The following is a 21,986-nucleotide window of genomic DNA, read 5'->3' on the forward strand; positions in this document are numbered from 1 at the left end:
CAGAGTACAGCCCCTTCATGTTCTGTCCAGGCATGTTGTCTCTCGCTCCACCTCCACACTACAGAGTAAAGCCCCTTCATGTTCTGTCCAGGCATGTTGTCTCTCCCTCCACCTCCACACTACAGAGTAAAGCCCCTTCATGTTCTGTCCAGGCATGTTGTCTCTCCCTCCACCTCCACACTACAGAGTAAAGCCCCTTCATGTTCTGTCCAGGCATGTTGTCTCTCCCTCCACCTCCACACTACAGAGTAAAGCCCCTTCATGTTCTGTCCAGGCGTGTTATCTCTCCCTCCACCTCCACACTACAGAGTAAAGCCCCTTCATGTTCTGTCCAGGCGTGTTATCTCTCCCTCCACCTCCACACTACAGAGTACAGTCCCTTCATGTTCTGTCCAGGCATGTTGTCTCTCCCTCCACCTCCACACTACAGAGTAAAGCCCCTTCATGTTCTGTCCAGGCGTGTTATCTCTCTCTCCACACTACAGGAACCAAAGCCTTCCTCCTCCTTCTGTGTTTTCTCTCATTCTCTCCATCTTTTCTCCTTCTTCTCTCTTCCTCCCCTACACCCCAGCTCTCTCTTCTGTCTTTCTGCCTCAATCTCCTGCTTCTCTCTCCTCCTCCCTCTCCTCTCTTTCTCTTTTCTGTCTTAATCTCTTTCTTCCCTCTCACCCCCCCCTCTCTTTTCTGTCTATGTCATAATCTCTCTCTCCTTTTTTAAATTAAAAAAATATATATATATCTCTCTGTGTGGGTTGTAGAAGGTGGACACCACCAGTAGGGCGGTGATGGACATTATGACCAAGACCACTGAGTATCTGCAGCCCAACCCAGGTGAGAGACACGTACCATGGCTGGTCTCAGATGGCACCCTATCCCCTATATAGTGCACTACATTTGACCTGAGCCCTATGGACCCTGCTGAAAATAAATGCACTGTGTTTTGGTCAACCCTTTTTATAGATTGTTATTTCATTTAATAAACTATACGCATGACAATACACCATAAACAAGCACATGTTTAAAAAGTAAACTTGTACTGCAAGTTTGATTTAATTGATTGAGTGATTCATGAATGAATTGTTTGCGTGTGTACAGCCTCCAGAGCCAAGATGACCATGATCAACTCCATGTCTAAGATGCGTGGCCAGGAGAAGGGTCTGGGCTACATCCAGACCGAGACCGTCCTGGGAGAGTCCATGCAGAAGTTTGGCAGGGAGCTCGGGGAAGAGTCCAACTTTGGTAAGTCACTATGGCCGTACTAGCCTTCTAAATAGCAGGCTTTTGGGTATACGGAAATGTACCGTTGTATAGGATGTGACATTTCTAAAGTGTTGTATGTTTGAAATGCCAGGATGTTATACTCATGTAGTCTTTTCTTCAAGTAGAATTGGCTGCACACTATTGAAGAGAATCATATTTTTGCTCTTGTTTGAACATGTTTGACAACAGCTCATAATCAGAATAGGGGACTCGCTCTACAAAAATGTACGAATGACGGGGAACAAATGCGATTGCGCATTTGATGATGCCTTCTCAGTATGGATGAGTAGTATGTTGAAATGATAATGGTTGCTTACTGCATACCTTTCTACTAAACAGTATGTAGTACTATTAGTACCCAGTATGTAGTTTTAGTTAGTAGTAGGCCAGACCGATTTCGATCACCGCCATTGTCTATTTATAATGGTGCTGATTGCTAGACTGCCCCCAGATTTGTTTGTGCGGCCTTGCCGACTCATAAGACCAAACAAACAACGGAGCGGGCTAGCTTAGCGCTCATAAACAACATTGATGTGCAAACTCCTCAACTTGTCTGAAGGAGATGGAGGAGTACATGTTGTTATATTATGCCCCTGTGTGTTCCAGGCCTGGCTCTGATCGATGCTGGGGAGTCCATGCGTGAGCTGGGGGAGGTGAAGGACGCTCTAGACATGGAGGTCAAGCAGAACTTCCTGGACCCGCTGCAGACCCTCCACGACAAAGACCTCAAGGAGATTGCAGTGAGACTGGATTTATTTTATTTGATATTTTATGCAACATTGAGACCCAGACTGGGGGAAAGTAAGGCCGTCTGGTAATACAACATGCCCAGAAACTATAGGCTACTACACCACTATTTAACATTGCTGCATGTCAGCCGAGAATTGACTGGAAACCGGGTGGTTTATCCTCCAAATTGCTTTGTGGTTTGAGGAGAACACTTACATTTTGTCAAGACGGAGATGAGAGGCCGAAACCGAGGTGCCATTACAATACACACAGGTGTTTTTGTAACAGATGTCTCTTTCAATTCATCAAATTGCGGGTGCACAGAGCACTGTTGGGGTTTGGACGAATGTGTGCAGGTAGGCTACAGGAGCGCCTTGGTTAAGTGATTGTTTGACAATCAGATGAAAACATCATGACTGCTTGTGTTTATGCCACAATTAGAAGGCATAGGCGTGTCCATAAGGCTGGGGAAGCTGGGGAAGCTTTCCCTAAAGTACATTTGAAGTAGCTTCTTTTTTTTCTGTAGATTGTTTGAAATCACATAGCCCACAGTCGAAGGGCCCGCAATTTGGGCAAATACCAAATAGATGATTGTTGAGTTGTGACTATCAGTGAGAAGAAGAGAGACCCAGCCAGGCATATCGCAATATTTAAAAATACAATTGCAGAAAAACTGTTTGGAAAGCAAATGGCTATTGCTGTAAAGAGATGACAATGAAGATACTCACCTGTCTTTTAGTGATCAAAATTCCTAACTAAATTGAGTGAACAGTAGCGAGAACATCAGCCATATCCCCGGTGAGTGTGCATATTCACAGTCTTTGTCATTGGGTCAGTACCACTTTTTTTGTTTGTTTTTGGACAAACATTTCCTCCTTCAGGTTGTATTTGTGTCTCCCCTTCCCATAGGCCGATTAGATGGATCAGACAACATCGTTTTTATTGATCTGTTTGTCAGTGTCAGCAGAGTAGGCTACCCTGCAATTTATGTAGTATAGGTGTCTCGTACCGGTAAGAAATCAAGTCTACTTTCACCCCTGGACCCAGGTCTCTTTTTTGAGTGAGTATTGCATTTTAAAAAATCCCTACATACAAAATACAAGAATAACAAGAACAGTGCACTCACATGACATTACAAGGCAGACATAATAGCAAAACTGCATAACAGACATAACACAATAACAGCATAGCAAGCTACACACAACACCATAATAACAACATGGCAGGCTAGACACACCACCCTAATAACAACATGGCAAGCTAGACACACCACCACAATAACAACATGGCAGGCTAGACACACCACCACAATAACAACATGGCAAGCTAGACACACCACCCTGATAACAACATGGCAAGCTAGACACACCACCCTGATAACAACATGGCAGGCTAGACACACCACCACAATAACAGCATAGCAAGCTAGACACACCACCCTGATAACAACATGGCAAGCTAGACACACCACCACAATAACAACATGGCAGGCTAGACACACCACCACAATAACAACATGGCAGGCTAGACACACCACCACAATAACATGGCAAGCTAGACACACCACCCTGATAACAACATGGCAAGCTAGACACACCACCCTGATAACAACATGGCAAGCTAGACACACCACCCTAATAACAACATGGCAAGCTAGACACACCACCACAATAACAACATGGCAAGCTAGACACACCACCCTAATAACATGGCAAGCTAGACACACCACCACAATAACAACATGGCAAGCTAGAGACACCACCCTGATAACAACATGGCAAGCTAGAGACACCACCCTAATAACAACATGGCAAGCTAGACACACCACCACAATAACAACATGGCAGGCTAGACACACCACCACAATAACAACATGGCAGGCTAGACACACCACCACAATAACAACATGGCAAGCTAGACACACCACCACAATAACAACATGGCAGGCTAGACACACCACCACAATAACAACATGGCAAGCTAGACACACCACCACAATAACAACATGGCAAGCTAGACACACCACCACAATAACAACATGGCAAGCTAGACACACCACCACAACAACATGGCAAGCTAGACACACCACCACAACAACATGGCAAGCTAGACACACCACCACAACAACATGGCAAGCTAGACACACCACCCTGATAACAACATGGCAAGCTAGACACACCACCACAATAACAACATGGCAGGCTAGACACACCACCACAATAACAACATGGCAAGCTAGACACACCACCACAATAACAACATGGCAAGCTAGACACAACACCACAATAACAACACGGCAAGCTAGACACACCACCACAATAACAACACGGCAAGCTAGACACACCACCACAATAACAACACGGCAAGCTAGACACACCACCACAATAACAACACGGCAAGCTAGACACACCACCACAATAACAACACGGCAAGCTAGACACAACACCACAATAACAACACGGCAAGCTAGACACAACACCCCAATAACAACATGGCAAGCTAGACACACCACCCTCATAACAACACGGCAAGCTAGACACACCACCACAATAACAACACGGCAGGCTAGACACAACACCCCAATAACAACACGGCAAGCTAGACACACCACCACAATAACAACATGGCAAGCTAGACACACCACCACAATAACAACATGGCAAGCTAGACACACCACCACAATAACAACATGGCAAGCTAGACACACCACCACAATAACATGGCAAGCTAGACACACCACCCTGATAACAACATGGCAAGCTAGACACACCACCCTGATAACAACATGGCAGGCTAGACACACCACCACAATAACAACATGGCAAGCTAGACACACCACCACAATAACAACATGGCAGGCTAGACACACCACCACAATAACAACATGGCAAGCTAGACACACCACCACAATAACAACATGGCAAGCTAGACTCACCACCCTAATAACAACATAGCAAGCTAGACACACCACCCTAATAACAACATGGCAAGCTAGACACACCACCCTAATAACAACATGGCAAGCTAGACACACCACCCTGATAACAACATGGCAAGCTAGACACACCACCCTAATAACAACATGGCAAGCTAGACACACCACCCAATAACAACATGGCAAGCTAGACACACCACCCTGATAACAACATGGCAAGCTAGACACACCACCCTAATAACAACATGGCAAGCTAGACACACCACCACAATAACAACATGGCAAGCTAGACACACCACCCTGATAACCTGGATAACAACATGGCAAGCTAGACACACCACCCTGATAACAACATGGCAAGCTAGACACACCACCACAATAACAACATGGCAAGCTAGACACACCACCCTGATAACAACATGGCAATAACACCTAATAACAACCTAATAACAACATGGCAAGCTAGACACACCACCCTGATAACAACATGGCAAGCTAGACACACCACCACAATAACAACATGGCAAGCTAGACACACCACCCTGATAACAACATGGCAAGCTAGACACAAGATAACAACATAGACACACCACCCCATGGCAGGCTAGACACATAACAACTAGACACACCATGATAACAACATGGCAAGCTAGACACACCACCCAATAACAACATGGCAGGCTAGACACACCACCACAATAACAACATGGCAGGCAGACACACCACCACAATAACAACATGGACACACCACCCAATAACAACATGGCAAGCTAGACACACCACCCTGATAACAACATGGCAATAGACACACCACCACAATAACAACATGGCAAGCTAGACACACCACCCAATAATAACATGGCAAGCTAGACACACCACCACAATAACAACATGGCAACTAGAACATGGCAACATGGCAACCTAGAGACACACCACACCACCACAATAACAACATGGCAGGCTAGACACACCACCACAATAACAACATGGCAGGCTAGACACACCACCACAATAACAACATGGCAAGCTAGACACACCACCACAATAACAACATGGCAAGCTAGACACACCACCACAATAACAACATGGCAAGCTAGACACACCACCACAATAACAACATGGCAAGCTAGACACACCACCACAATAACAACATGGCAAGCTAGACACACCACCCTAATAACAACATGGCAAGCTAGACACACCACCACAATAACAACATGGCAAGCTAGACACACCACCACAATAACAACATGGCAAGCTAGACACACCACCACAATAACAACATGGCAAGCTAGACACACCACCCTGATAACAACATGGCAAGCTAGACACACCACCCTGATAACAACATGGCAAGCTAGACACACCACCACAATAACAACATGGCAAGCTAGACACACCACCCTAATAACAACATGGCAAGCTAGACACACCACCACAATAACAACATGGCAAGCTAGACACACCACCCTGATAACAACATGGCAAGCTAGACACACCACCCTAATAACAACATGGCAAGCTAGACACACCACCCTAATAACAACATGGCAAGCTAGACACACCACCCTAATAACAACATGGCAAGCTAGACACACCACCACAATAACAACATGGCAAGCTAGACACACCACCCTGATAACAACATGGCAAGCTAGACACACCACCACAATAACAACATGGCAAGCTAGACACACCACCCTGATAACAACATGGCAAGCTAGACACACCACCACAATAACAACATGGCAAGCTAGACACACCACCCTAATAACAACATGGCAAGCTAGACACACCACCCTAATAACAACATGGCAAGCTAGACACACCACCCTAATAACAACATGGCAAGCTAGACACACCACCCTGATAACAACATAGCAAGCTAGACACACCACCCTGATAACAACATGGCAAGCTAGACACACCACCACAATAACAACATGGCAAGCTAGACACACCACCCTGATAACAACATGGCAAGCTACACACCACCCTAATAACAACATGGCAAGCTAGACACACCACCCTAATAACAACATGGCAAGCTAGACACACCACCCTGATAACAACATGGCAAGCTAGACACACCACCACAATAACAACATGGCAAGCTAGACACACCACCCTGATAACAACATGGCAATCTAGACACACCACCACAATAACAACATGGCAAGCTAGACACACCACCCTGATAACAACATGGCAAGCTAGACACACCACCCTAATAACAACATGGCAAGCTAGACACACCACCCTGATAACAACATGGCAATCTAGACACACCACCCTGATAACAACATGGCAAGCTAGACACACCACCCTGATAACAACATGGCAAGCTAGACACACCACCACAATAACAACATGGCAAGCTAGACACACCACCCTGATAACAACATGGCAAGCTAGACACACCACCCTGATAACAACATAGCAAGCTAGACACACCACCCTGATAACAACATAGCAAGCTAGACACACCACCCTAATAACAACATGGCAAGCTAGACACACCACCCTGATAACAACATAGCAAGCTAGACACACCACCCTAATAACAACATAGCAAGCTAGACACACCACCCTGATAACAACATAGCAAGCTAGACACACCACCCTGATAACAACATGGCAAGCTAGACACACCACCACAATAACAACATGGCAAGCTAGACACACCACCCTGATAACAACATGGCAAGCTAGACACACCACCCTAATAACAACATGGCAAGCTAGACACACCACCCTAATAACAACATGGCAAGCTAGACACACCACCCTAATAACAACATAGCAAGCTAGACACACCACCCTGATAACAACATAGCAAGCTAGACACACCACCACAATAACAACATAGCAAGCTAGACACACCACCCTGATAACAACATGGCAAGCTAGACACACCACCACAATAACAACATGGCAAGCTAGACACACCACCGTGATAACAACATGGCAAGCTAGACACACCACCGTGATAACAACATGGCAAGCTAGACACACCACCCTGATAACAACATGGCAAGCTAGACACACCACCCTAATAACAACATGGCAAGCTAGACACACCACCCTGATAACAACATGGCAAGCTAGACACACCACCCTAATAACAACATGGCAAGCTAGACATAACATGGTAAGCTAGACCGATGTACCGTTAATTTTCCGTTAATGTCCTTAATGAGACACATTGAAAGTCATTGCATACATTACAACATGCAACTCAAATCCTAGTCACGTTGAAAGCAGACCAGGAAAATGTTAATTTCAAAAATGTAACATTAATGCCAACGTTGCACCTTTATATGTGGAGTAACAATCACGTCATCTAGACATTGACATCAGTTGGATAACTCCTAATGCTCAGTCAATGTTTACTGCCCTGGAGGGAGAGGCAGCATGTTTACTCTACTCTCTCGTTGGAGTTGCCCAATACAATTACATTCGTCTCCCTGCCAGACCACAGAATCAATACTCAGCTGGTAAAGTTTAGATTCTTGGAGAGCTTCATTTAGACTTTTTTTGTTCTAAGGGCAGAGGGAAAATCAACTCTGGCATACTAAAAGTTTATAATTAACTCTGAATAATCATATGCCTGAAGGTGTCTGATACGGGTAGGCATTGGTGATGGCACCACCTTCAGATTATTTCAGAAAAGCTGACCACGACTCCATTTTGTTGCTCCCAGCCTATAGTCAGAAACTAAAACAAGAAGCTCCCGCGCTCAGGTCTGTTCAACGCTGGTCCGACCAATCTGATTCCACGCTTCAAGATTGCTTTTCGATCACGTGGACCTGGATATGTTCCGCATTGCTTCAAACAACAACATTGACGAATACGCTGATTCGGTGAGCGAGTTCATTAGAAAGTGCATCGACGATGTCGTACTCAAAGCAACGATTAAAACATTCACAAACCAGAAACCGTGGATTGATGGCAATATTCGCGCGAAACTGAAAGCGCGAACCACTGCTGTTAATCCGGGCAAGGTGACCGGAAACATGACCGAATACAAACAGTGTAGCAATTCCCTCCGGAAGGAAATCAAACAAGCTAAGCGTCAGTATAGAGACAAAGTGGATTCGCAATTCAACGGCTCAGACACGAGGTATGTGGCAGGGTCTACAGTCAATCACGGATTACAAAAAGAAAACCAGCCCCGTCGCAGACCAGGATGTCTTGCTCCCAGCCAGACTAAACAGCTTCTTTGCCGCTTTGAGGACAATACAGTGCCACTGACATGGCCCGCTACCAAAACCGGCGGACTGTCCTTCACTGCAGCCGACGTGAGTAAAACATTTAAACGTGTTAAACCTCGCAAGTCTGCAGGCCCAGACGGCATCCCCCGTCGCGTTCTCAGAGCATGCGCAGACCAGCTGGCTGGTGTGTTTACGGACATATTCAATCAATCCTTATCCCAGTCTGCTGTTCCCACATGCTTCAAGAGGGCCACCATTGTTCCTGTTCCCAAGAAAGCTAAGGTAACTGAGCTAAACGAATATCGCCCCGTAGCACTCACTTCCGTCATCATGAAGTGCTTTGAGAGACTAGTCAAGGACCATATCACCTCCACCCTACCTGACATCCTAGACCCACTCCAATTTGCTTACCGCCCCAATAGGTCCACAGACAACGCAATCGCAACCACACTGCACACTGCCCTAACCTATGTGAGAATGCTGTTCATCGACAACAGCTAAACATTCAACACCGTAGTACCCTCCAAACTCGTCATCAAGCTCGAGACCCCTGTGCAATTGGGTACTGGACTTCCTGACGGGCCTCCCCGCTAATCCTCAACACTGGGGCCCCACAAGGGTGCGTTCTGAGCCCTCCCCTGTTCACCAACGACTGCATGGCCACGCACGCCTCCAACTCAATCATCAAGTTTGCAGATGTGGTAGGCTTGATTACCAACAACGACGTGACGGCCTACTGGGAGGAGTTGAGGGCCCTCTGTGTGTGGTGTCAGGAAAATAACCTCACACTCAATGTCAACAAAACAAAGGAGATGATCGTGGACTTCAGGAAACAGCAGAGGGAGCACCCCCCACCCATCCACATCGACGGGACAGGAGTGGAGAGGGTAGTAAGTTTTAAGTTCCTCGGCGTATACATCACGGACAAAATGAATTGGTCCACTCACACTGACTGAAGAAATTTGGCTTGTCACCAAAAGCACCAAAAGCACTCACAAACTTTTACAGATGCACAATGCACAATGTATCACTAGCCACATAGTAGCAGCAGGTAATAGTAGCAGCAATAGTAGCAGTAGGTAATAGTAGCAGCAGTAGTAGTAGCAGCAGGTAATAGTAGCAGCAGGTAATAGTAGCAGCAGGTAATAGTAGCAGCAGTAGTAGTAGTAGCAGCAGGTAATAGTAGCAGCAGGTAATAGTAGCAGCAGTAGTAGTAGCAGCAGGTAATAGTAGCAGCAGGTAATAGTAGCAGCAGTAGTAGCAGCAGGGAATGGCACTTTTATGTTTACATACCCTACATTACTCATATGTATATACTGTACTCGATACCATCTACTGCATCTTGCCTATGCCGTTCTGTACCATCACTCATTCATATATTTGTATGTACATATTCTTCATTCCTTTACACTTGGGTGTATAAGGTAGTTGTTGTGAAATTGTTAAGTTAGATTACTCGTTGGTTATTACTGCATTGTCGGAACTAGAAGCACAAGCATTTCACTACACTCGCACTAACATCTGCTAACCATGTGTATGTGACAAATAAAATTTGATTTGATCTGATGTGGCCGGGAGCTCCGGTCATGTTGCTGGCATATGCCTGTCCAATCTGAGGTCAGGGGTTGTTTCAGGACTGGGCCATGAGTTGAACTGGGCCAAGCTGAGCTGGACCAGCACAGTACGGTTTGGGTTGGTACAAAAAGGATGAAGTCGTCTAACCATTTGGAGTGATCCCTGTCTAACCTGTCACTCTTATCACCCTTTCTTCCTTCCTTTTCCTTTCTCTCCTCGCAGCATCACCTGAAGAAACTGGAAGGCCGCCGTCTGGACTTCGACTACAAGAAGAAGCGTCAGGGCAAGGTGACGGACGATGAGATCAAACAGGCTCTGGAGAAGTTTGACGATACCAAGGAGATCGCTGAGCTCAGCATGTTCAACCTGTTGGAGAGTGATGTAAGGAATATGTTTCTACCGTTAAACACACACTGTGTGGGAAGTAGGTAGGTAGGTGTGTGTGTGCGTGTGTGCGTGTGTGCGTGTGTGCGTGTGTGCGTGTGCGTGCGTGCGTGCGTGTGTGTGTGTGCGTGCGTGCGTGCGTGCGTGTGTGCGTGTGTGTGTGTGTGTGTGTGTGTGCGCGCGATGACCCACCATTGACACATGAGCACCATGTTTTCCTCCTGTACTGTAGGTTCAGTGTGAAGTGGTGAACTAATTAATAAATGCAAGTATACTGTTTACCTGTGGGTCTAGTTTACCTGTGGGTCTAAGCACTAAATATCTATATAGTGTAGTAAGCAGTAGTAGTAAGCAGCAGTAAGTAGTAAGCAAAAGTAGTAGTAGTAGTAAACAGCAGTAGTAGTAGCAGCAGGTAATAGTAGCAGCAGTAATAGTAGCAGCAGTAATAGTAGCAGCAGTAATAGTAGCAGCAGGTAATAGTAGCAGCAGGTAATAGTAGCAGCAGGTAATAGTAGCAGCAGGTAATAGTAGCAGCAGGTAATAGTAGCAGCAGGTAATAGTAATAGCAGGTAATAGTAATAGCAGGTAATAGTAGCAGCATTGGTAGTAGCAGCAGGTAATAGTAGCAGCAGGTAATAGTAGCAGCAGGTAATAGTAGCAGCAGGTAATAGTAGTAGCAGGTAATAGTAGCAGCATTGGTAGTAGCAGCAGGTAGTAGCAGCAGGTAATAGTAGCAGCAGGTAATAGTAGCAGCAGGTAATAGTAGCAGCAGGTAATAGTAGCAGCAGGTAATAGTAATAGCAGGTAATAGTAGCAGCATTGGTAGTAGCAGCAGGTAATAGTAGCAGCAGGTAATAGTAGCAGCAGGTAATAGTAGAAGCAGGTAATAGTAGCAGCAGGTAATAGTAGCAGCAGGTAATAGTAGCAGCAGGTAATAGTAGCAGCAGGTAATAGTAGCAGCAGGTAATAGTAGCAGCAGGTAATAGTAGCAGCAGGTAATAGTAGCAGCAGTGGTAGTAGCAGCAGGTAATAGTAGCAGCAGTGGTAGTAGCAGCAGGTAATAGTAGCAGGTAATAGCAGCAGCAGGTAATAGTATCAGCAGTAGTAGTAGCAGCAGGTAATAGTAGCAGCAGGTAATAGTAGCAGCAGGTAATAGTAGCAGCAGGTAATAGTAGCAGCAGGTAATAGTAGCAGCAGGTAATAGTAGCAGCAGGTAATAGTATAGCAGGTAATAGTAGCAGCAGGTAATAGTAGCAGCAGGTAATAGTAGCAGCAGGTAATAGTAGCAGCAGGTAATAGTAGCAGCAGGTAATAGTAATAGCAGGTAATAGTAGCAGCAGGTAATAGTAGCAGCAGGTAATAGTAGCAGCAGGTAATAGTAGCAGCAGGTAATAGTAGCAGCAGGTAATAGTAGCAGCAGGTAATAGTAGCAGCAGGTAATAGTAGCAGCAGGTAATAGTAGCAGCAGGTAATAGTAGCAGCAGTGGTAGTAGCAGCAGGTAATAGTAGCAGCAGTGGTAGTAGCAGCAGGTAATAGTAGCAGGTAATAGCAGCAGCAGGTAATAGTATCAGCAGTAGTAGTAGCAGCAGGTAATAGTAGCAGCAGGTAATAGCAGCAGGTAATAGTAGCAGCAGGTAATAGTAGCAGCAGTGGTAGTAGCAGCAGGTAATAGTAGCAGCAGGTAATAGTAGCAGCAGTGGTAGTAGCAGCAGGTAATAGTAGCAGCAGTGGTAGTAGCAGCAGTAGTAGTAGCAGCAGGTAATAGTAGCAGCAGTGGTAGTAGCAGCAGGTAATAGTAGCAGCAGGTAACAGTATCAGCAGTAATAGTAGCAGCAGGTAATAGTATCAGCAGTAGTAGTAGCAGCAGGTAATAGTAGCAGCAGGTAATAGTAGCAGCAGGTAATAGTATCAGCAGTGGTAGTATCAGCAGGTAATAGTAGCAGCAGGTAATAGTAGCAGCAGGTAATAGTAGCAGCAGGTAATAGTATCAGCAGTGGTAGTAGCAGCAGGTAATAGTATCAGCAGTAGTAGTAGCAGCAGGTAATAGTAGCAGCAGGTAATAGTATCAGCAGTGGTAGCAGCAGTAGCAGCAGGTAATAGTAGCAGCAGGTAATAGTATCAGCAGTGGTAGTAGCAGCAGGTAATAGTATCAGCAGTAGTAGTAGCAGCAGGTAATAGTAGCAGCAGGTAATAGTATCAGCAGTAGTAGTAGCAGCAGGTAATAGTAGCAGCAGGTAATAGTATCAGCAGTAGTAGTAGCAGCAGGTAATAGTAGCAGCAGGTAATAGTAGCAGCAGGTAATAGTATCAGCAGTGGTAGTATCAGCAGGTAATAGTAGCAGCAGGTAATAGTAGCAGCAGGTAATAGTATCAGCAGTGGTAGTAGCAGCAGGTAATAGTATCAGCAGTAGTAGTAGCAGCAGGTAATAGTAGCAGCAGGTAATAGTATCAGCAGCAGGTAATAGTATCAGCAGTAGTAGTAGCAGCAGGTAATAGTATCAGCAGTAGTAGTAGCAGCAGGTAATAGTATCAGCAGGTAATAGTATCAGCAGTGGTAGTAGCAGCAGGTAATAGTAGCAGCAGTGGTAGTAGCAGCAGGTAATAGTAGCAGCAGTGGTAGTAGCAGCAGGTAATAGTAGCAGCAGTAATAGTAGCAGCAGGTAATAGTAGCAGCAGGTAATAGTAGCAGCAGGTAATAGTAGCAGCAGGTAATAGTAGCAGCAGTGGTAGTAGCAGCAGTGGTAGTAGTAGCAGTGGTAGTAGCAGCAGGTAATAGTAGCAGCAGGTAATAGTAGCAGCAGGTGTAGTAGCAGCAGGTAATAGTAGCAGCAGGTAATAGTAGCAGCAGTGGTAGTAGCAGCAGTGGTAGTAGCAGCAGTGGTAGTAGCAGCAGGTAATAGTAGCAGCAGGTAATAGTAGCAGCAGTGGTAGTAGCAGCAGGTAATAGTAGCAGCAGGTAATAGTAGCAGCAGTGGTAGTAGCAGCAGTGGTAGTAGTAGCAGTGGTAGTAGCAGCAGGTAATAGTAGCAGCAGGTAATAGTAGCAGCAGTGGTAGTAGCAGCAGTGGTAGTAGCAGCAGTGGTAGTAGTAGTCATCATGTCTTTTTACTGCATCTTCTGTCCATCACTGAGCACATGTTTGATGTTCAATAGTTGTTGTTTTTTCTCAGCAAACTGTGTCTGTCTATTCTCTAGTCTCTGTCCTCTTCTCTCCCTCCGTCTCTAGTCCAAGTCACCTCCCCCTCTGGCCAGCTGCAACCACGGCAACAGAGGGGGTCATGATTCAAAGCTCGTGTTCTACCTCTTGTCAGAGCATCACAGGCTGACTTTGACTCACTGTGTATTGTCTGCATGTAACGTTGTGTTGTGTGGACTGGAGGTTCTCATCAAGGCAGTATCAGGGAACCTAGAGCCTCAAATATCAGATGAACAGGACTTCTATAGAGATATAAATAATTGTAATAACAGTTGAGCTCTACGTTCTATAATTGTTCCTCCACCCATCTATCGATCCATCCAGTCTTTCTTGACCTTGTGTTGTCATATCAAAGTATCTGTACGTTAACCAGTTGTCCCGAACCGGCTCGTAGCCCGTAACAAAAAGGTAGAGAACATGGAGATCAAGGAATAGCAAAAATATGTTGATTAACTAAAGTAAACTAAACAAGTAACAATGGTGTGTGTAGTCAGTAGTGTGAGTGTGGTTGTGTGCATAAATGTGATAATGAGGGGTGTTGAAAGGTGCCAAAGCAAACAAACATAACAGCCACAAAAATACCACACCCAACAGTGTGTCTGCATGGGGAGAGTCTCCCCAATGAATGGGGGAAAGGTGTATTTATCCTGGGACACACCGGAGCCCACCGACATCCTAATAAGGAAAACAAGAGCAAAGAGAAAGAATTGGGCAGACCGAGTGGGAGGGTGGTCACACAGTAAGGCGGATGTGTTGACCTCGCAGTATCACACTGTAGTTTCAGTATGTTAGCCAGACCAGTGAGTCCGGATGTATACTGTAGGACTTGGGCCACGCCGCCCATATGTAACAGTCGTCCCGTTGGGCCTTTTGTGTTTGCGTCAGCAGATTGAACAGGTGAGCCAGCTAGCCGCTCTGGTCCAAGCCCAGGTGGAGTACCATCGTCAGTGTGCTGAGATCCTCACCCAGCTGCAGTCCAAGATGGAGGACCGGTCAGTATTTATAATAATATATATATCATTATATATCATTATAATCTGTGTCTCCATGACCGGTCAGTACCGGCTGGAGGTACGGAGGATTTTTGCGAAATTACTGAAATTTACCCAAAGTTCACAGGTTTTTATTTTGAAAACCTGGTTGGAGAAAAACCTGGGAATGTTGGGAAAGTTTCCGGAATTTTCGCAACCCTAGTAGAGAGTACGGGGGCAATACCATACCATACGAATCGTCTTCGGATCAAGAATTGAAACCGCCTGATTATTCCTTTCCTGAATTCTCTGAATTCGCCAGAAGTGAGATGGAATTGATCCCAATAACCCTTGACCCCAAACCTTAGGTATGCCGCAGAAATAGAATGAATAGATTCTATTAATTCTTTCAACGAGGAATGCGGCAGAGGGTGGGGGGGGTGATTGGGATCAGCACCCTCTTCACTATATGGGCTTGTTTCTGCAATGTATTATCCATAGGATAAGGGATTCCTCCAACAAGCCCAAGAAAGAGTTCATACCTAAGCCGCGGCAGTCCTTGGACCTCTCTAGTGAAAACCACAATGGAGCCATCCAAGGATCCAGGTCCCCAGGTGAGACTCTCCACTCCTACCATGAAACCTGACATCTCTCTCTCTCTACATCACTAGGTGTTATGAAATGTAATGTTATGTACTATTTTAAACTGTATGTAACTGTCTTATGTTGCTGGACCCCAGGAAGAGTAGCTGCTGCCTTGGCAGGAACTAATGGGGGATCCATAATAAATACAAATACAATCCATCCTCTCTCTCTCTCTCCATCACTATCAACGTCTCTCTCTTCTCTCTCTTTTCCTTATGTCTATTTCTGTCTCTCTGTCTGTGTCTTCCCATCGTCTATCTATCTCCCCGTCTCTACGTTCATCCACTTATCAGGCAAATGGAAATATATACCTGTCTACTCTTTCTTCTCTTTTCCTTTCTGTTATTCCATCCAGCAACAAGGTCTCCAGGTGAGCTAAGTCATCTGTCTGTCCATCTATCTGGCTGGCTGGCTGATCATCTTATCTTCATATCTCTTCATTTCTCAATCTCGTCATCTCTCCATAGTTTCATTTCTCCATCTCTCCATCCATCCACTTCCAAATGCTATAAATCACAAATGTATTTGTTCTACCTGTGTGGCTTGCTTTGCGTTTGGATTTCTCTCCTCTTTGCAGCAAGGTCTCCAGGTAAACCAAGAGTGAACCCTAGAGAGAGACCATAATATCACTCTGTCTATTTCTATCACTGTCTTTCTATCTGCGTCCGTCCGTCTCCGTTCATCTGTTTGGTGATTGTCCATCTGTTCACTGCCATAACCCACCCATCCATCCATTTATACAACTATGTCAATTGCAGTTAAACATAAATACCTCTTCTCTTTCTCCCACATTTGCTCTCTCTCTTTCTTCCTCTTTGCAGCAAGGTCTCCAGGTGAGCCTAGAGTGAATTCTGGAGAGATACGACAGAATATCTCTACTTTATCACTCTGTCTGTGTGTCCATATGAACGGTCTGTCTCTTGCTCTTTCTTGGACTGTCTATCTGGCTCCAGTCTGTTTCCTGATTTCTCTCCTGTCTCTCTCTCTGTTTGTATTCCAAGGTTTTGTTGTCAGTATTCCGGTCTTTGTTTCTCTCTATCTGCCTTTCTGTCTGTGCGTTTGTCTTTTCGATTTGTTTATCAATCAATTGACAACACAAACCAACATTTTTACGTCTTTCTCTCCTCTGATTGGCCTTGTCTCCCTTTGTCTGTCTTTCTGTCTGTGAGTGTTGCACGATATACCGAAACTTCAATACTTTATCCATACTAGAACATGACAAACGGTTCGATATTTGCATAGAAGTGGCTTCTTTAATAAAAATGTGCTCTCTCTTTAACCAGTAATGATGTCGTTCACGAGGCAAAAAAACTAAGTCAAATTGATTGTATAATTGATCCATTAATGGATACATGGCTGTCTCTGAAAATTGTTAACTTAAAAAAGTTAGAATGTAATGATATTGAACTCAAAAGATGCCCAACAATTGAACAGATCAGTAGCTACGTTTATCTGTTTGGATCAAGTGCCATTCTGTGGCTTTGGCTAATATGCCTTCTTTTTTTGCCATGGTATCATGTTGATATCGAGTATTGTGATGGTATTGAGTTTTCGTGATACAGTACTAAACCTGGTATCGATGTCAAAATTCTGGTATCGTGACAACACTACTGTTCAATATGTCTATCAATCGATCACCTAAATACACATTCATTTTTATGCATTCCTCACTTCTTTACCTTGTCTCCCCCTCCCTCTCTTTCTTCCTCCTCCGTCTGCCCTCCATCCCCCCTTTCAGCAAGGTCTCCAGGTAAGCGCTTTACTCCAGAGATAATCTTTCTTTTACTATAGGAATAACCCTAACTCCTATTTAAGACGAATTTTCGCTTAGTTGAATTAACTTCATTTTCGCTCATCCATTAATGTCAATTGGAGTCTAAGTGAAGATTTGACCTTGTGGAAGTTAGGATTCACCCCCCATCTTTCTGTCTATACCATAGACCTCTCCAGCCATACACTATAACTCTGCTTTCTCTTCTCTCCATCTATCCCTTTCCATCGGTCCACCGCTCAATCTCTCTCTCTCTCTCTCTCTCTCTCTTTCACACTCTCCCCATCCCTCCTCCTTTCTTTCTCTCTCTCTCACCATCTCTCCATCCATCGCTCTCTCTCTCTCTCTCTCATTCCAGCTCCCCTAGACCAGCCATCCTGCAGGGCGCTGTATGACTTTGACCCCGAGAATGAGGGCGAGCTGGGCTTCAAGGAGGGGGACATCATCACTCTCACCAACAAGATCGACGACAACTGGTACGAGGGCATGATCCACGGCAGCTCTGGATTCTTCCCCGTCAACTACGTGGATATCCTGGTGCCCCTGCCCTAAAGTCGTTGCCACGGCAATGGCGAATCAGCAGCAGCAGTTTTCCCAGGCGACAAATCTTAATCCCTGCATCCCCAGCTCCCGCTACCCCAAAACATTCCCGGAAACCCTCCCTTTCACTCCGCTAAAAAGGAGATCTAACTACAATGAAGATATGACGACGAAATCGGCTGTGGCAAGATCAACAACAGCATGGTGTCACGCCAACGAGTGCTAACGAAACAGACTTTTGAAAAAAAATATGAAAAATAAGCAATGATGCCGTTTTGAATGCCATCGTGGACATTTATCATCAAACCAATAAAATGCTATGGTTGTTTTTTCTTTTGTTTCCAAAAAGAGTGTTTCTCGGTTTTGTCCTCAAGTTTTTTTCCCCTTCAGGAGCTTCTACAGTTCCTCAATCCTTGTCTTTCCTGGCTTCATCTAGGTTTACATTGTCTGTGTGTCTTTCAAAATGGCCGTTACTATCCTTCTCTGTACTTTGTGGAAACTTCTAGACTAGCATAATTTCATCATCGTCACATATTGTAGGCTACTATTTCTGGGCGGTTATCTGGTCCGTTAGATCACGTTTAGGTCATGTTTCACACTTTGTTAGACACTGTAGGTCAGGCATGTTTTAGTGTTTTATCTTATCAGATTTACTTCTAAGTACGTTCAAGCTAAATATATGTTTTTCCCGTTTGAAAAGGGTAGCCTTCTGTTTGCATGCATGGATTGTTTCCTAGAGAGACCGTGTCCATTTCATGCTAAACAACAGATGTATGTTTATGACGGAGGGGATATCGTTTGATGTGTCTTTTCATACAGACCTAAACTGAGAGTGAGGTATGTAAGGATTCAGTGTGATTTAATCAAGGCACCATAGTTAGACCAAACTGGCCACCTATGCAGGAGGGTAGGCCTACAGCAGGGCTGAGTGGTGTCAATGGCAAATCTACTCGCTTTTCTATCTGAGGGTGTAGTTCGTTTGCGATCTACATTGTTTTGTTGCCATTCTATATCACACAAGTCCTCTGTGTGATTTAGGTATGCCTCATGATTACATCTAGTGTATTTGAGTCAATGGTTATAAATTGGCGATGAATATTTACGGAAACAAAAGACTAAATTGTGTAGTTCAATTGTTTTCTAAGTGGCGTATAAGCAAAAACTGGAACCGTTTCCATAATATGAAATCATGTTTAAAAAATCTTCTCAGTGTGTATTTTACCAATGACGTGGAAATATTTGTGAAAATGGTTGCTGTATTGTGCTATTTCATATAGGAGTTGACCGCTTATCGGATTTAGCCTTATTTTCTTCAACCGTTGGCGAAGTTGTTTTCACTGTATCAGAATGTCCTTTAGTCAGATAAACAAATAACACTATATTGAAGACTATACGTCATGGAATCTGATAGGACTAGCTTTAGCTGATCATGCTCACAGACAAATACTGTATTACGAGGCCAATGGAATACACAAGCAATGCTGTCTCAATCAGAAAAGGGAACATTTTATAAAAAGTGAACACGGTACCATATTTAATTCAAGGATACTAACATCAATAACCAGATGCAAATTCCCCATACCCCTTTGTATCTTAGACAAAGTGTAAATGTTGTCAGGCAATCGAGGCAACTTCTCTCTGTCAGGAGTCTGAAATAACCCATTCATATGGTATGTGTTGCTCTTACTGGTCCGTACTGTATTTCTGTTTACTGAGGGTTCTGGGGATCCTTAGTCCCTGTCCCTTGTTGATTGTCCTTCCCTTGTCATATCCCAGGAATGAATGGCCGCACTTGTAACAATACACATTATAAGGTACCAAAGCAACAGACTGTTGCATATAACAATAATCATCATTTGGTGGGAACAAGTGTGTATTAATATGAATGTGTGAGTTGGAAATGTGTTTTTTTCATATCCCACTCTCCCTGAAACGCCCTGGGAGAGTGGGGTCACGGCCAGAGTCTACTAAAGCAATTGGATACTACTGTACACTCCAAACTCTGGCCTCTGGATCTATCTAGGTTTTCTCCAGCATTTTGAGGACTTCATTCTCAGTGGTTTTCCCTTCTGCAAATCCAATGTGAAACTGTATGTGTGTAACAGACAGGGCAATAAGTGTTTCACCCATTTCTCATTGTTGTGTGACTGGGTGGGTGTGGTTTGGTTGGGCCGAGGTTGGTATGTGTTTTGTGAAGGGAGAAGGGGTTGTATGCGCCACGGGTGGTTTGGTCTACTGTGGTTTGTATCTATGAAGTGTACATTTTCTATTTTTTTCTGTCAGTATTATTTTTCCTTCATTGAAATCCTCCTGGATGTCTATTTGATAAAGGACCGATACAGTATAGCGCAATGATACTATTGATGACGCTGAACCGACCGAAAACCCATCTATAGTGTTCTTTTTTTTTGTTTTAAGGGAAGCGCAACTTGAAACGGTCTCGTTTGTTGGCAGAATAAGCAGATTCAGATTGGAACTGGCTGTGCGTTCAAGTTTTTTAAAAGGCTATATATTTCCTTCATTTTCTTTTCTCTATCTTTTTTAAAACAATTATCGTGTGTATCTTTGCCCTCAATGAGGACTGTACAGCTTTTCAGTGATTTGTTTTCACCGTGTGTGTGTGTGTGTGTGTGTGTGTGTAGTAGCGCATCTACGGTATCGTATTTTATTTTTGTAACTGTGATAAAGTATATGCATATATATACAGTAATTATATAGAACTATTGTGATTCGAGGGATTGTTTGTGCTGCACACAATTGTCGTTTTTGGATTCTTTGTTTGTTTTGGTTTCATCCCTTGCACCGGATTACAAGACAATATGCTTGATGTTAAAAATGACTAAAATATCTCAATGTAATTTATTCAAATAAACAACAAGGTTAGAGTTGTTTGTTGTTGTTGTCTCTGTTGAGAAGGAGAAGTTGGTCTGGAAGGAACGTCTCTTTCTACAGAAGATCTGAAGGATATTCTCTTCCAATGCGTTTTGAGAAGGCGGCAAGGAGAGAGGATCAATGTAAGAAAGACCTTGAGAAAGGGCAATAACAATTGCAATCTCCACCATTGCCGCCAGGTGGTGCGGTGATGGTCCAGTCCCGGGGAAAGCGTCAGGAAGAGGATATCGCTGTGGCCAAGGCCTCACACATACTTTAACAGCTGATTACCACTAGATGGTGCAGACAACCATCAAAATGATGCACAGATTTGACTTATGGCGTTATTGTGCGTGTGTGAGCGTAAAAAGTGGGTGGCGACATGGTGGAGTAAAGCTGTTACAGTATAGGCAGGGATGGGCAAAAAAAATACAAAATACCATAAAGTTCAATGTATCAACATAAAATACAAAATACTTGTATTTTGAAATATATTTAATTAAAATACATATTTTAAAATACAGAAATAGATGTGCAAGTAGCTGGCCCGAACAGCATCAACAGTCTCAGTAACGGTCACAGAAACGTTTAACTCACTATAACTGTGATGTTGTCTACCTTAATGCCCTGACTGTAAGTCACTCTGGATAAGAGTGTCTGCTCAATTACCTAAATGTATATGTGAAAATGAACAACAAAGCACACTGGGTATTATTATTGGCCTTTGTTTCAGGGTCATGTCCAGAAGGGATACAGTTTAACCTAATTCTCCCAACCTGCTAGTTAATTCTCCCAACCTGCTAGTTAATTATCCTAACCTGTTGCATAAAGTTTCCTAAACCTGCTACGAATTAGTCCATTTTGACAAACGCTGTATCATGTCTAGACAAAACATT

At 44.2% G+C, this 21,986-nt stretch overlaps 1 protein-coding gene and 1 long non-coding RNA gene across 11 annotated transcripts in view; both read left to right on the plus strand.

Moving 5' to 3' along the window:
- Window positions 1-21,104, plus strand: part of sh3gl2a (SH3 domain containing GRB2 like 2a, endophilin A1) — a 76,964-nt gene extending 55,860 nt beyond the window's left edge. The window contains exons 3-11 of one of the 10 annotated variants that reach the window (XM_052511367.1): window positions 759-831; window positions 1,096-1,239; window positions 1,867-2,000; window positions 10,936-11,094; window positions 15,181-15,284; window positions 15,765-15,877; window positions 16,264-16,278; window positions 17,647-17,658; window positions 18,038-21,104. In XM_052511367.1, the coding sequence (XP_052367327.1) occupies window positions 759-831; window positions 1,096-1,239; window positions 1,867-2,000; window positions 10,936-11,094; window positions 15,181-15,284; window positions 15,765-15,877; window positions 16,264-16,278; window positions 17,647-17,658; window positions 18,038-18,231 (948 nt within the window). In that variant the 3' untranslated portion in view covers window positions 18,232-21,104. Of the gene's footprint in view, window positions 1-758; window positions 832-1,095; window positions 1,240-1,866; window positions 2,001-10,935; window positions 11,095-15,177; window positions 15,285-15,764; window positions 15,878-16,263; window positions 16,279-16,485; window positions 16,498-16,729; window positions 16,742-17,646; window positions 17,659-18,037 lie in introns of all 10 variants that reach the window. The other 9 variants (XM_052511365.1, XM_052511366.1, XM_052511364.1 and 6 more) reach the window with 9 other exon arrangements.
- Window positions 11,592-15,176, plus strand: LOC127926088 (uncharacterized). Its single transcript, XR_008123237.1, has 5 exons — window positions 11,592-11,713; window positions 11,854-12,214; window positions 12,704-12,997; window positions 13,634-13,726; window positions 13,976-15,176. It is a non-coding gene; the product is annotated as an uncharacterized LOC127926088 (long non-coding RNA).
- Window positions 21,105-21,986: the final 882 nt, after the last annotated feature.

This window comes from Oncorhynchus keta, unplaced genomic scaffold (genome assembly GCF_023373465.1).
Source record: "Oncorhynchus keta strain PuntledgeMale-10-30-2019 unplaced genomic scaffold, Oket_V2 Un_contig_6766_pilon_pilon, whole genome shotgun sequence".
Taxonomy (NCBI): domain Eukaryota; kingdom Metazoa; phylum Chordata; class Actinopteri; order Salmoniformes; family Salmonidae; genus Oncorhynchus; species Oncorhynchus keta.